At 39.9% G+C, this 13,657-nt stretch overlaps 1 protein-coding gene across 3 annotated transcripts in view; it reads left to right on the top strand.

Moving 5' to 3' along the window:
• rin2a (Ras and Rab interactor 2a) overlaps positions 1–13,657 on the top strand; it is a 59,141-nt gene that overhangs the window by 25,144 nt on the left and 20,340 nt on the right. For 2 of the 3 annotated variants that reach the window (XM_020481755.2, XM_020481753.2), the window contains 4 exons: positions 8,035–8,135; positions 9,659–9,869; positions 10,515–10,626; positions 11,543–11,615. In XM_020481755.2, coding sequence (XP_020337344.1) covers positions 8,035–8,135; positions 9,659–9,869; positions 10,515–10,626; positions 11,543–11,615 — 497 coding nt within the window. Of the gene's footprint in view, positions 1–8,034; positions 8,136–9,658; positions 9,870–10,514; positions 10,627–11,224; positions 11,338–11,542; positions 11,616–13,657 lie in introns of those variants that run through there. The other variant, XM_020481756.2, reaches the window with a different exon arrangement.

Here is a 13,657-nt window from a genome sequence, read left to right as displayed (position 1 = left end):
TTTTCACTCACAAGACTCCCAGTTACACAATAAATGTTCCTTTTGTTCCATAAAGATAATTTTTATATCCAAAATACCTCGTTTTGTTTGATGCGTTATGTTCAGAAATCCACAGGAAAGAGCGGTCACGACAACGCAGACAAATTCCAAATAGTATCCGTAATGTCCACAAACATGTCAAACGTTTTTTATAATCAATCCTCAGGTTGTTTCTAAAATATATAATTGATAATATATCAACCGCAACTGTTGATATAGTAGGAGAGGGAAAGGCAATGGCTGCCCAAACTGTTGCGTGAGCAAAACTCATGCGAACACCTGACGCGATGTTATCTTTCTGGCTCATTTTTCTAAATAAATGCCTGAAACTGTCTGAAGACTGTTGACACCAGGAATCTGGTTGATATCCCTTTAAATGGAGCAAAGGCAGGCTATGGAACATGGAGTTTTCAAAATAGAAGCCACTTCCTGGTTTGATTTTCCTCAAGGTTTCGCCTGCAATATCAGTTCTGTTATACGCACAGACAATATTTTGACAGTTTTGGAAACTTTCGTGTTTTCTATGCAATACTAATAATAATATGCATATATTAGCAATATATGGGCACCTTTTCTCCAAGCTACTCAATACTGCCCCTGCAGCCATAAGAAGTTAATCATTGCAGCATCAGGATGTATTTCGAAGTGTTCAGAAACATTGTCTATGCTCTGTTATAAAGAAAATTACTCCAGACACCCTTCACTAGACATGGCCCATAAACATCCCAAAACAAACAGCAAATGCAACCAACAAGCTGCACGTTTGTTGCCATTGGGTAGAAGCAATATGGGACCAAATACTAACCTTACGCTGCAACTTTTTCAAATCATAGGTCTCACACCTCATGTAGCACGCCTCATGATAAGGTTTGTATCACAACTAAAGTGGCTAAATAACCTCTTAAAATGAAACGCATTAATCCACTTTACAACGAGTGTAGAGCCTAACTGGCATACATATGCATCGAGTTTCAGTTTTGGGGAAGATATTTTACCATAAAAATACTCCTTTATAATAAAAGGCATTAAGTGCATAATCGCATTTGTGGTGACTTTGGAGCGTGGTGTTTTCCTGCTAATGAAACATTCGCAATTATAGCCTACTTCCGTGTGTACATTGCTGCGCTTATAATGTGAAGAAATAGCATATAGTTTATCAGAATTTTAAGCCAAATGTTCTCATGTTTGCATCAGACTTATTGCTTAAAACAGGTTTTTTGACGCTAGTGGTTGTATTAATTTGGTATCTATCAAAATCCCACAACTGTCGCAGACCATGTTTTGGAATATTTATTTCTGGCACAGAAGAGAATAGGTCAACCTTTGTACCAAGGGGATAGTAGATTGACAGGCTTTTGATTTTGCTGTTCGTTAGGTCTACTCATCTTGTCGGCTGACAAAAAGTAAATGTGGACAGTTCTTCCAATATCTTCAATATGCGCCTCGCGCTGTTGCTTCCCGATGTGTCGGTCTTCACTTGTAGCCTGTGAGAAAGACCCATGTGGTTTAGAAGTGCTTCGGCACACAGCCAGGAGAAGGGAATTATAATTATTATATTCAGCCCAAGGGCACGACGCCCACTGGCCGCAAAATGCATAGTTTTTTTATGGAGCTTTACAGCCACACACGGGGTGCAGCTGGGAAATTTGAGGCATTATCAAGTGCTTGTCAAATTATGAATAAGAGACTGATGAAGTGTGTACAGCCTTTCATGCAACTTTTTTCAAATGATCGTTAGTTGCATCATGCAGCCTTAGAATGTATTAAAAATCAGAACCTATTGCCCAACATTTGTATCACAACTGAACTTACATAAATAACTGTAAATAAAGAATATAGGAGGACCTGTTTCTTTGTTAGCCGCTCAACACAGAATAGCTGCACGTGTTCACTCCCTCAAATCGTTTGGAGAAAGTATATCATTTCTATTTCATTCAGCTGTTTTAGTCGTATTCTTCATACTATAAAATAATGCAACCAAATTCTAAGAAAATCTTGTCTGCTAAATGAAGTAGTGTAGCTCACAGCCATATGAGATGGCCAAATCAGAGAGTGCTATTCTGTTCTTCTGAAATGGACTACATTTTCTTCATGTCATGTTTCTTTAACTGTGTCTAAAATAAATAATGGATTTATTGTGTAGGATATATTACTTGGATTTATTAGGCTTTAAAATGTAGATGTTCCATAGGTCTGCATCAGTAGCTTGTAGGCTATGCGTGGAAGCCAGGAGATGCTAAATGTGTATGTTTATTACCGGTCAATTACCTTGAGACCGGCAGTTATTTGCTTGACAATCACCGGCTGACAAAATGGCATGACCGCTTCAGCCCTAGGTAGGGATGTAACAAATTAAAATTGTTCTTAACATTTTAAATTATTTTTTTAAATCATAAAATGAAATGAATTCACAATGCAGATATCCGGTCCTGGTTATGACCGTGAGGTTGCAGTGCAGTTCCATTTATCACAGTCATGGCTACCAGACGGAGCTTACCTTACTGCTGTCCCCCACACACAATGCTGTTTTTAGATGCTGTTTTTAGGTTCTTTGCTGTGTGCCTCCTCCATGTTCTCGGTGGTCAGTCCCACTTCTCAGCAATGTGATGGCTCATTGCAAATGATATGATAGCGTGTTCATAGATGTCCAAAAATCTGTTCCTAGGTCGTCATGGAAAATAAGAATGTGGTCTTAACTGACTTGCCTAGTTTAATAAAGTTGTAAAAAAAATATATACAAAATCAGCGTCCAAAAATACACATTTCCGGTTGTTATGAAAACTTGAAATCGGCCCTAATTAATCGGCCATTCCGATTTAATCGGTCGACCTCTACACTCGATGTGCTTTTGGCTTAAGTTGTGTTTTAGCAGCGACTCGTGTTTTATGTTTTTGAACCCAGTGGCAAAAGAAGTCTTCCCTACTGCTATTACTCCACATTTTTGACAGTACACACAGAACATTGTGTTGCAAGTTTTGTCCCTCCTTAGCCACTTGAAATTGCGATGCGACCCCTCTCGAAACATGTTCATCTTTTTCTGAGGTGGTAGATTGGTAGCAACATCTCCAACACTACAATCTTCATCTTCTTCTTTTGGTTGTGGTTGATCATGTTCATCTGTTTTTTTGTAAAATAAAAAGCTTTAATTACACCACATTTCATTGTTGTTCTTGCTAGATAGCTATTACTTAGCTGACAGAAATGGGCGGCACAGATCTGAGGGGAAATTTGCGTGAAATGGGATTGGTTGTGTGCCTGGCATGTGATTGGTTTAATTAGCTACATTTAAACATTTGTAGCAATACTTTGTTTTTCTCTTTATTTTTTTCTAAATGTTAACGATCCCAATTTTTGTTTAACTTTAACATCTCTACTAAATGGTAGAACAGATATGTATGAAAATACCCTCAAATAAAAGGTGGCATTCTGTACTATCTTGTAATTGTGCTAATTTGATCTCAAATCCAAAATACTGGAGAACATTCATGTTTTAGCTTCACTGTACACACACTACATATGGTGAGGACTGTAATGCTGACATAAATAAGAATGATTTATAGAATGGTCATTATGACCAAACAGTTCTATTTTTTTATCTCATCAGACCAAAGGATATTTCTCTAAAAAGTACGATCTTTGTCCCCATGTGCAGTTGCAAACCATAGTCTGGCTTTTTTATGGCAGTTTTGGAGCAGTGGCTTCTTTCTTGCTGAGCGGCCTTTCAGGTTATGTCAATATAGAACTTGTTTTACTGTGGATATAGATACTTTTGTACCTGTTTCCTCCAGGATCGTCACAATGTCCTTTGCTGTTATTCTGGGATTGATTAGAACTTTTCGCACCAAAGTACGTTCATCTCTAGGAGACAGAACGCGTCTCCTTCCTGAGCGGTATGATTGCTTCGTGGTCCCAAGGTGTTTATACTTGCGTACTATTGTTTGTACAGATGAATGTGGTACCTACAGGCCTTTGGAAATTGCTCTGAAGGATGAACCAGACTTGTGGAGGTCTGCAATTTATTTTTCTGAGGTCTTTATTTTGATTTTCCACAAATGTCAAGCAAAGAGGCACTGCGTTTGAAGGTAGGCCTTGAAATACATCCACAGGTACACCTCCAATTGACTCAAATGATGTCAATTAGCCTAACAGAAGCTTCTAAAGCCACATTCTCTGGAATTTTCCAAGCTGTTTAAAGGCACAGTCAACTTAGTGTATGTACATTTCTGACCCACTGGAAATGTGATACCGTGAATTATAAGTGAAAAATCTGTAAACAATTGTTGGAAAAATGCCTTGTGTCATGCACAAAGTAGATGTCCTAACCAACTTGCCAAAACTATAGTTTGTTAACAAGAATTTTGTGGAGTGGTTAAAAAATGAGTTTTAATGACTCCAACCTACGTGTATGTAAACTTCTGACTTAAACTGTGTGTGTATCTCACACACACACAGGAAAATAAGCTTAGGCCTAGCCCAGAGAGTGAGAGATACAGTGGGGCAAAAAAAGTATTTAGTCAGCCACCAATTGTGCATGTTCTCCCACTTAAAAAGATGAGAGGCCTGTAATTTTCATCATACACTTAAACTATGACAGAGAAAGAAAATCACATTGTAGGATTTTTAATGAATTTATTTGCAAATTATGGTGGAAAATAAGTATTTGGTCACCTACAAACAAGCAAGATTTCTGACTCTCACAGGCCTGTAACTTCTTCTTTAAGAGGCTCCTTTGTCCTCCACTCGTTACCTGTATTAATGGCACCTCTTTGAACTTGTTATCAAAAAAGACACCTGTCCACAACCTCAAACAGTCACACTCCAAACTCCACTATGCCCATGACCAAAGAGCTATCAAAGGACACCAGAAACAAAATTGTAGACCTGCACCAGGCTGGAAAGACTGAATCTGCAATAGGTAAGCAGCTTGGTTTGAAGAAATCAACTGTGGGAGCAATTATTAGGAAATGGAAGACATACAATACCACTGATAATCTCCCTCGATCTGGGGCTCCACGCAAGATCTCACCCCGTGGGGTCAAAATGATCACAAGGGGGGACATAGTGAATGACCTGCAGAGAGCTGGGACCAATGTAACAAAGCCTACCATCAGTAACACACTACGCCGCCAGGGATTCAAATCCTGCAGTGCCAGGCGTGTCCCCCTGCTTAAGCCAGTACATGTCCAGGCCCGTCACAAGTTTGCTAGAGAGCATTTGGATTATCCAGAAGAAGATTGGGAGAATGTCATGTGGTCAGATGAAGCCAAAATATAACTTTTTGGTAAAAACTCAACTCGTTGCGTTTTGGAGGACAAAGAATGCTGAGTTGCATCCAAAGAACACCATACCTACTGTGAAGCATGAGGGTGGAAACATCATGCTTTGGGGCTGTTTTTCTGCAAAGGGACCAAGGATGACTGATCCGTGTAAAGGAAAGAATGAATGTGGCCATGTATCATGAGATTTTGAGTGAAAACCTCCTTCCATCAGCAAGGGCATTGAAGATGAAACGTGGCTGGGTCTTTCAGCATGACAATGATCATCAACACACCGCCCGGGCAATGAAGGAGTGGCTTCGTAAGAAGCATTTCAAGGTCCTGGAGTGGCCTAGCCAGTCTCCAGATCTCAACCCCATAAATCTTTGGAGGGAGTTGAAAGTCCGTGTTGCCCAGCAACAGCCCCAAAACATCACTGCTCTAGAGGAGATCTGCATGGAGGAATGGGCCAAAATACCAGCAGCAATGTGTGAAGACTTACAGACTTACACGTCTGTGATAATGATCGAAGAGAATTCTCTTGGTAGATAATGCGGTCGGCATTTGATTGTGAGGAATTCTAAGTCAGGTGAACAAAAGGACTTGTATGTTGTTATGATCACACCACGTCTCATTAATCATAAGGCAGACACCGCTTCCGTTCTTCTTAACAGAGAGATGCCATCTCTGTCAGCGCCGGATATTCATGAATAAAGAATGGTACCAACACATCCTCCGAGAGCATCTTCTCCCAACCATCCAGGAACAGTTTGGTGACGAACAAGGCCTTTTCCAGCATGATGGTGCACCTTGCCATAAGGAAAAAGTGATAACTAAGTGGCTCGGGGAACAAAACATCGATATTTTGGGTCCATGGCCGGGAAACTCCCCAGACCTTAATCCAATTGAGAACTTGTGGTCCATCCTCAAGAGGCGGGTGGACAAACAAAAACCCACAAATTATGACAAACGCCAAGTATTGATTATGCAAGAATGGTCTGCAATCTGTCAGGATGTGGCCCAGAAGTTAATTGACAGCATGCCAGGGCGAATTGCAGAGGTCTTGAAAAAGAAGGGTCAACACTGCAAATATTGACTCTTTGCATCAACTTCATGTAATTGTCAATAAAACCTTTGACACTTATGAAATGCTTGTAATTATACTTCAGTATTCCATAGTAACATCTAACAAAAATATCTAAAGACACTGAAGAGGCAAACTTTGTGGAAATTAATATTTGTGTCATTCTCAAAACGTTTGGCCATGACTGTACATCCCAGCAAACAGCCTATTTTAGTACCAAAACCGTACTTTAAGTATTTCTTGATATATTAGATGTCTGGTAGTTACACTTCTTAAAAATACATGAAGATGTGTCAACTTGCCTGCAAATATTTTGGAGAAAATTTGTGGACTATTCACCATGTGGCCATTGTTGAGGGGTGCAAATCCCTTCACCAGGTGACATTTGTAAGGGTGTGGCTTAAGACACATTTGTTCTACAGTCTTTTAATGTTCTATTGAAATAATAAAAGTAATGTATTAAATGCTTTATTTTCAAACATTATGTTTAGGAGTCAGGGTTTGGGATAACCACCTTTTTAATAGAAATAGGTGTTTAAACATTTACTTTTTACTATATAAATTTAACAATATGTTTGCTGTTGCCTTGGATTGAATTAGGTTAATTAATAGTTTTTTTGGGTGTGGGACTGCAATTTACACCACTTCTTTAGAATCAACCATATACGTAATTGAGCAATCTTCCTGATTTTCAGGAAGACATTTGTCGCCTCATATGAAATGAAAACACCCAGAGGTGACGGTTGTCAAGCTGGTGTCTTTGTTCGGTGGTAATGATGCTAGACCATTGCTTATTTTACCTAACTCAGTTTCAAGGTAAGCAGAGATTTACACTAGATATTGTGAACTATTGCTAATGTAAGTAATTCACTATAGAAACTGTTGTCGTTTAAGCATGGCTAATTTGGTTATTTAGGGAAGGTTGTATTGTCTAAATCTATTGGATTCTAGGATTAAGCATGTTTTAAAGCTTCCGTTTGCTCTTCTCCGGCTGTGTGTCTTGGCAGTGAGCTGTAGTGGGAGAGTAGCAGGCAGAGCGCGCGCGTGTGCGTGGTTTGCTGACTGGTGTTCATTTATGGTTCGACTAACAAGGAACAAGGAATGGCTGTAGAAGCATAGACTCTGAGGATGGGGTCTGGGTGCGTGTATGAGTCCAGTCAGATTTCACAGTTTGTGTGTGCGTGTGTGAACTCAGTTAATTTTGTGTTCATGTGTTTGAGACAGTGACCTATACTGGATATGACTGGTCTGTGGAAAAATTCAAAATTGGACTATTTGTTTTGCATGGCTGGATTTTTTTATCTTGTAAACTTCAGTATCAGCGTGAGATGTTTTAGGCTAGAGGATGTTATGAGTTTGGCGTCTCTTCTGGTTTGTTTTGTCTAGAAATGGGTATTTTTCTCTTTCCTTGTCGTCTTGGCCAGTCAGTAAAGGGGAAGTGGCTCTTCTGAGGCGAGGGTGGACACACACTGGGAGGTGACTAACATTTTCCCTGCTCCTGAGTCTGCAGGAATGAGTGAAAAGTAGTCTCACGCAAATACAAGAAATGTACACACACACTCTCACTCGGTTTCATTTCTTTCTCAACTTGGTTGCTTCTATCACTCTTCCTTTATCCCTCATCACTGATCATTCTCCCGTCTTTCTGTACTGTAGCTGATCGACTCATTTGCCTGGGAGATCGGAACTCTGAAGAGGGAGGTGGTGCAGAAGGCTGAGCCAGCAGAGAGGGACCCAGAGCCTGTCATACTACAGGGGTAAGTGTGTGTGTTTAAAACAGACCGGCAAACTGACTAACAAAATTTTTATTTCTGTACATCCGTTTACTCTAGTACCAGTATGATGAGAACGCTTGCTTCAGCCTCCTTCATGGGCTGATGTAGAACTAACGTTAGCTGTGCATGTTAGAGGGAGAGGAAACAGTGGAAGACATTCAAATGGGGATTGTTTCATTAAGGAAGGAGTAGAATATCCTTTCAGACCTCTGTTGCTTGTTCAAATGTAATAACAACAGTGGTTAAATTAATTGTTACTGGATGCTTGATAGGAATGATTGATGATGATGATGATGATGATAACGATGATGAGTGCCAGTTTGAGGAACGTTGATTTTAGTTCCACTGTAATTCCCGGTGTCCACCAGCAGGTGTGGATAGTGTGCTCTGGTCATTCACGTAGTGGAGTTTCATCATGTCATTGTGTTGACAGGAAGTCAGAGGGATCTGACAGTGGAAAGAGTATAAGAGTAGGATTTTCAAAGTGAACACCAAGCATTTTTGTGTAAATTAGATTATGGGTTACAGGTTACCTGACATTAGGTACATAATAATGACATGTAGATTATAATAAAATATACTCAGTATTGGCTTCATTTTGTCGATTGCTAAATATTAGTGTTGAGCGATTAGTGATTTGAGGTCGGTTCGATTTATAAAAAGGAAATTGCGTTTTTCTTACATTTGTGAGTGCATACATTTTCGTACTGGTCACCTGTGGGAATTGAACCCACAACCCTGGTGTTGCAAGTGCCATGCTCTACCAACTTATTGTGTGGGTTGAATGCTGTAACAACACAGAATAAAATAACTAATAAAAAAGTCCCACGATGGTAGTGCCTGCCCATTACTGCTTATCACTTATTAACCATTTATTCATATTTGTGTAAATTACATTTGTTTTATTGGATGACTTTATTATTTTATCCAACTCATCTCTATAGAGCTGCTGCCTACACTGTCTGACAAAGTAACTATTTAGTCGTTCTTCAAAGTAAATAAGGCTTTTATGACTGCTGAATACCAACTATCAATCACTTAGATCAGGGATGGGCAAATCTGATGGGGGTTCGGGCCCCCCCCCCAAAAAAAACTCCTAATGAGGGGCCGCAGTGTCTCGTGGGTCTGCGTACCCAGCACCCATTTCTTCAGAAGTATGAGTGGTGAGGGATACGGGCCTCAGTAAGTGTGCTTGCTTTGCGTCATTTCATTTTTAGATGTTGTTGGGTACATTTGTCCTTCTCCACTGAAGTACTGTTCCTGGGCCATTATGCTTTTCTCAGTATTGAAATACATTTATAACTATGATTAATCTCAATATTACTTATTGACTCCCATGCTAATGTATTACATTCCAGTTTTTATTATTAGTCTGTGTGTATGTGCACTTGTGCATGCTTGCTTTTCTGTGTACGTGTGGGTATTACTATCAGGAAACATATAGGATTTGAAAGGTATATTTCTAATTGTATCTCTTCCTCTCCCCATCTCTCTCCCTCTCTCAGGCTGGATGGGGAAGTGGGAGGTCTGTTCCTACAGGCTCCTCCCTGTGTTGGTGTGGGGGCACGGCTGGCTGGAGCTAGAGATTCAGGCTACGACTCGTTGCGTAGAAGGATGAGTGTGCTGGACAGGCTGGTGCAGACGCACGTTGTGTGGCTGCAGCTGGGACTTAACCATGCAGACTCCACAAGCATACTGGAACCGCAGCCCACCGGGGTGAGACCAGATACACTCAGTCATTCTAATATTTTTTAAATTTTATTTTTTTAACTGATTGTGAAACAGGAGTCAAGTTTTACATGACGTTTCCATGCATAAAGCTTACACTGTTTTACAAGATAATCAATGATGCAATTCTAAACTACTGTGTATTTAGTATTTACTGAATACATTACTGTATTTACTGTTTATTTAGATGAGATGTATCTCACCACTCAACCATTACATTTTGAATGTTGATCCTTTATTTAGCCATAGAGGTCACACTGTGATTTCCATCTCTTTTTTAAAGCTGCATAGATAGTCAACATAAAACATCTCGCATAGATGGTCAACACAACATAAAACATCTCACACGGCTGTTTCATTCCATTTAAAGAGCAGAGCCATTTATTTGACAGCCATTTCCGTTTAGGTAATAGGAGGAATACAGAAACCAGTTTTAGGTGCATCAGTTACTTGACCCTACCATTAAACTCCTATTCATGCAACAACAACCTCACAATACGCAAAGACACCTCATCAATCTCACACAATGGAGGACTAATGGAGACATATACTTTCAAACTATCTGATATTCTCCATTTCAATGTTTTTATTGTTGTCTGTGTTTCTCAAGTTGCTTTTTTACCCTGTCTGCAGACGTTTCTGGTGAGGAAGTCGACTACCCTGCAGAGGAAGGTGATCTCTCTGCGTATGCATCAGGACTCTGAGACACCTGTCAAAGACTTCCCTGTGAAGGAGAGTCAATACAGTAAGCACCTGCCTATTCATTCCCACCTGCCTATTCATTCCCATCTTTATCATTCAAATGTATCCCGCAAATACATGTGGTTATTATAAGCTTATTAAAAAAGAAAGAACAATTTCCCTCTGATCATTTGAATATTCTATTCTAATATATTCCTTTTGCTCTCTGTGCATTTCCCCTTGGGTTTGCTGTGTTGCTGTCACAGTTTACCGCTGTCTAGTACAAAATGTGACGTCATCCTGGGCCTCAATATTCTCTTCTCTCTTTCTACTTACATGTGGAAGACATTTCTGTTGAATGCATTCAACTGACTAGGTATCCCCCTTTCACTTCACTTTCCCTGCTCCGAGGTCAATGCCGAGAGCGTTTGGAGTTTCCCAAAAACCTATTTCCTGATACTTACCTAGTGAAACTAGTTATGTGTTATGTAGTTAAGAGTCACACAAAAGGTAACCTTTAACAAGGCTTAATATAGCCACATCTTTTTGATGTTCTTGAAGTGAATAGAAAAATCTTATTAGGCTATTTGTTGGGTGTGTTATCCCAGAAAATGTCTCACCAGGTATTTTTGCCTTTCTTTACTAATGCGATGTAGCCTGGTAAGTGTGATGGCCTGTTGCAGCTTGTATGTGCACCAAATGCCTACTAGGTGTAGGCACACCCACTCAGCCATGCCAGCACGCCAAGAAAACAGACTTACCCTTCTGCAAATATGTGAGCAACAGTTAGCTACTCTCATGATAATGCTAGTGGTGTGTGTGTGTGTGTATATAGTATGACATAGTAGTTCCCAAGTGAAAACATCACTCCAACTCCCTTCTCCCATCTAGGAATATTGCCATGCTTTTGTTCTGATTATGCAAGTACAGCTTTGCTCCTGATTTTGAAGTTCCTTAAATATAAATGTATCCCTTCACAGCATTCTCCTTGGAGGGATCGGGCCTCGGCTTCGCAGACCTGTTCCGTCTTGTGGCCTTCTGCTGCATCAGCAGGTAACACACACACACACACACACTACCTTTCTCATCCTAGTTATAAATCACATATTCCTTTTGAAGAGGAACACATGGATCCCAGAAGTTACTGAAAGAACCATGCTTCAGTTGAAGTACAGAGAATGGCATTTACTAGCCACCTCATCACTTCACGTTATTGCACTGAGACTATTGCACTGTTTTCTTCGAAAGCTAACAATGTCAGTCGAGTCTGCACTATAATAATTCTAATTACATATTGACTTGGTTAGTTGAACAAGCTCAAGGCTTTTCAAACAATGCTATTAAAGCTTGGTTAAAACGTGGAGGTTGAGCTTGATTGAAAACACATTCTTGTCTGGTGATGCTGGTGAATGGCAACATGTCAAGGCCACAAATCAATAGAGATGCGGGGTGGAAAGCAGGAAGTGTCTATGAGGAAGAAAACAGGCCTTGAACTGTCTGTAGCTTGTGTTTACGTATAGAGACTGGAACAAAACTGCAAACAAAAAATAAGGGGTCAAAAATGATCATGAACTTTGTACAGTATGATTTCAACTGAGTGCATGGCTCAAAGTTCTCAATTCTGTTAAGAATTTTTTGTATTTTAATTAGGGTTCCCATTTAGCTGTTGCAGAAGCTATCTTCCTGGGGTCCACACAAAACATGAAACATAAAATGAATAGACAAGAACAACTCAAGGACAGAATTTTAAAAAATAAATAAATTATAGGCACACGTAGCCTACATGCATATCAATGCATACACACAAACTATCTAGGTCAAATAGGGGAGAGGCGTTGTGCCGCGAGATGTTGCTTTATCGTTTTTTTTAAACCAGGTTTGTTGTTTATTTGAGCAATATGAGAGGAAACTGAGTTCCATGCAATAATGGCTCTATATAATACTGTACACTTTCTTACATTTTTCAGGATTTGGGGACTGTAAAAAGACTGTGTGTGTGTGTGTGTGTGTGTGTGTGTGTGTGTGTGTGTGTGTGTGTGTGTGTGTGTGTGTGTGTGTGTGTGTGTGTGTGTGTGTGTGTGTGTGTGTGAGCTGTGTGTGAGCTGTGTGTGAGCTGTGTGTGTGAGCTGTGTGTATGTTGCCTATGCAAACAATTTGGGATTCAACACATTAATGTTTCTTATAAAAATAAGTGATGCAGTCAGTCTCATCAACTCTTAGCCAAGAGAGAGACTGTCATGCATAGTATTTATATGAGCCCTCTGATTACAATGAAGAGCAAGATGTGCCGCTCTGTTCTGGGCCAGCTGCAGCTTAATTTGGTCTTTCCTTGCAGTACTCGACCACATGACTGGACAATAATCAAGATTAGACCAAACTAGAGCCTGTGGAACTTGTTTTTTGGAGTGTGGTGTCAAAAAAGCAGATCATCTCTTTATTACAGGGAGAGGTCTGTCTGTCTTTACAACCATTGAATCAATATGTTTTGACCGTGACAGTTTACAACCTAAGGTAACGCCAAAGTAACTTGTAAAACAGCCATACCACTCATTACCAGATTCAGCTGAGGTCTAGAACTTATGGAAGGATTTGTACCAAATACAATTCTTAGTTTTAAAGATGTTCAGGACCAATTTATTATTGGCCACCCATTCCAAAACAGACTGCAACACTTTGTTAAGGGTTTCAGTGATTTCATTAACTGTGGTTGCTGATGCGTACATGGTTGAATCATCAACATACATGGACACACATGCTTTGTTTAATGCCAGGTCATTAGTAAAAATAGAAAAGAGTAGAGGGCCTAGAGAGCTGCCCTGCGGTACACCACACTTTATATGTTTGACATTAGAAAAGCTTCCATTAAAGAAAACCCTTTTACTTCTATTGGATAGATGGCTCTGAATCCACAATATGGCAGAGGTTGAAAAGCCATAACGGATATGTTTTTTTCAACAACAGGTTGTGGACAATATCAAAGGCTGCACTGAAATCGAACAGTACAGCTCCCACAATCTTATTATCAATTTCTTTCAATCATCAGTCATTTGTGTCAGTGCAGTGCATGTTGAGTGCCCTTCTCTATAAGCATGCTG

This window comes from Oncorhynchus kisutch, linkage group LG4 (genome assembly GCF_002021735.2).
Source record: "Oncorhynchus kisutch isolate 150728-3 linkage group LG4, Okis_V2, whole genome shotgun sequence".
NCBI lineage: Eukaryota > Metazoa > Chordata > Actinopteri > Salmoniformes > Salmonidae > Oncorhynchus > Oncorhynchus kisutch.
This window is presented reverse-complemented; position numbering and strand designations above follow the sequence as displayed.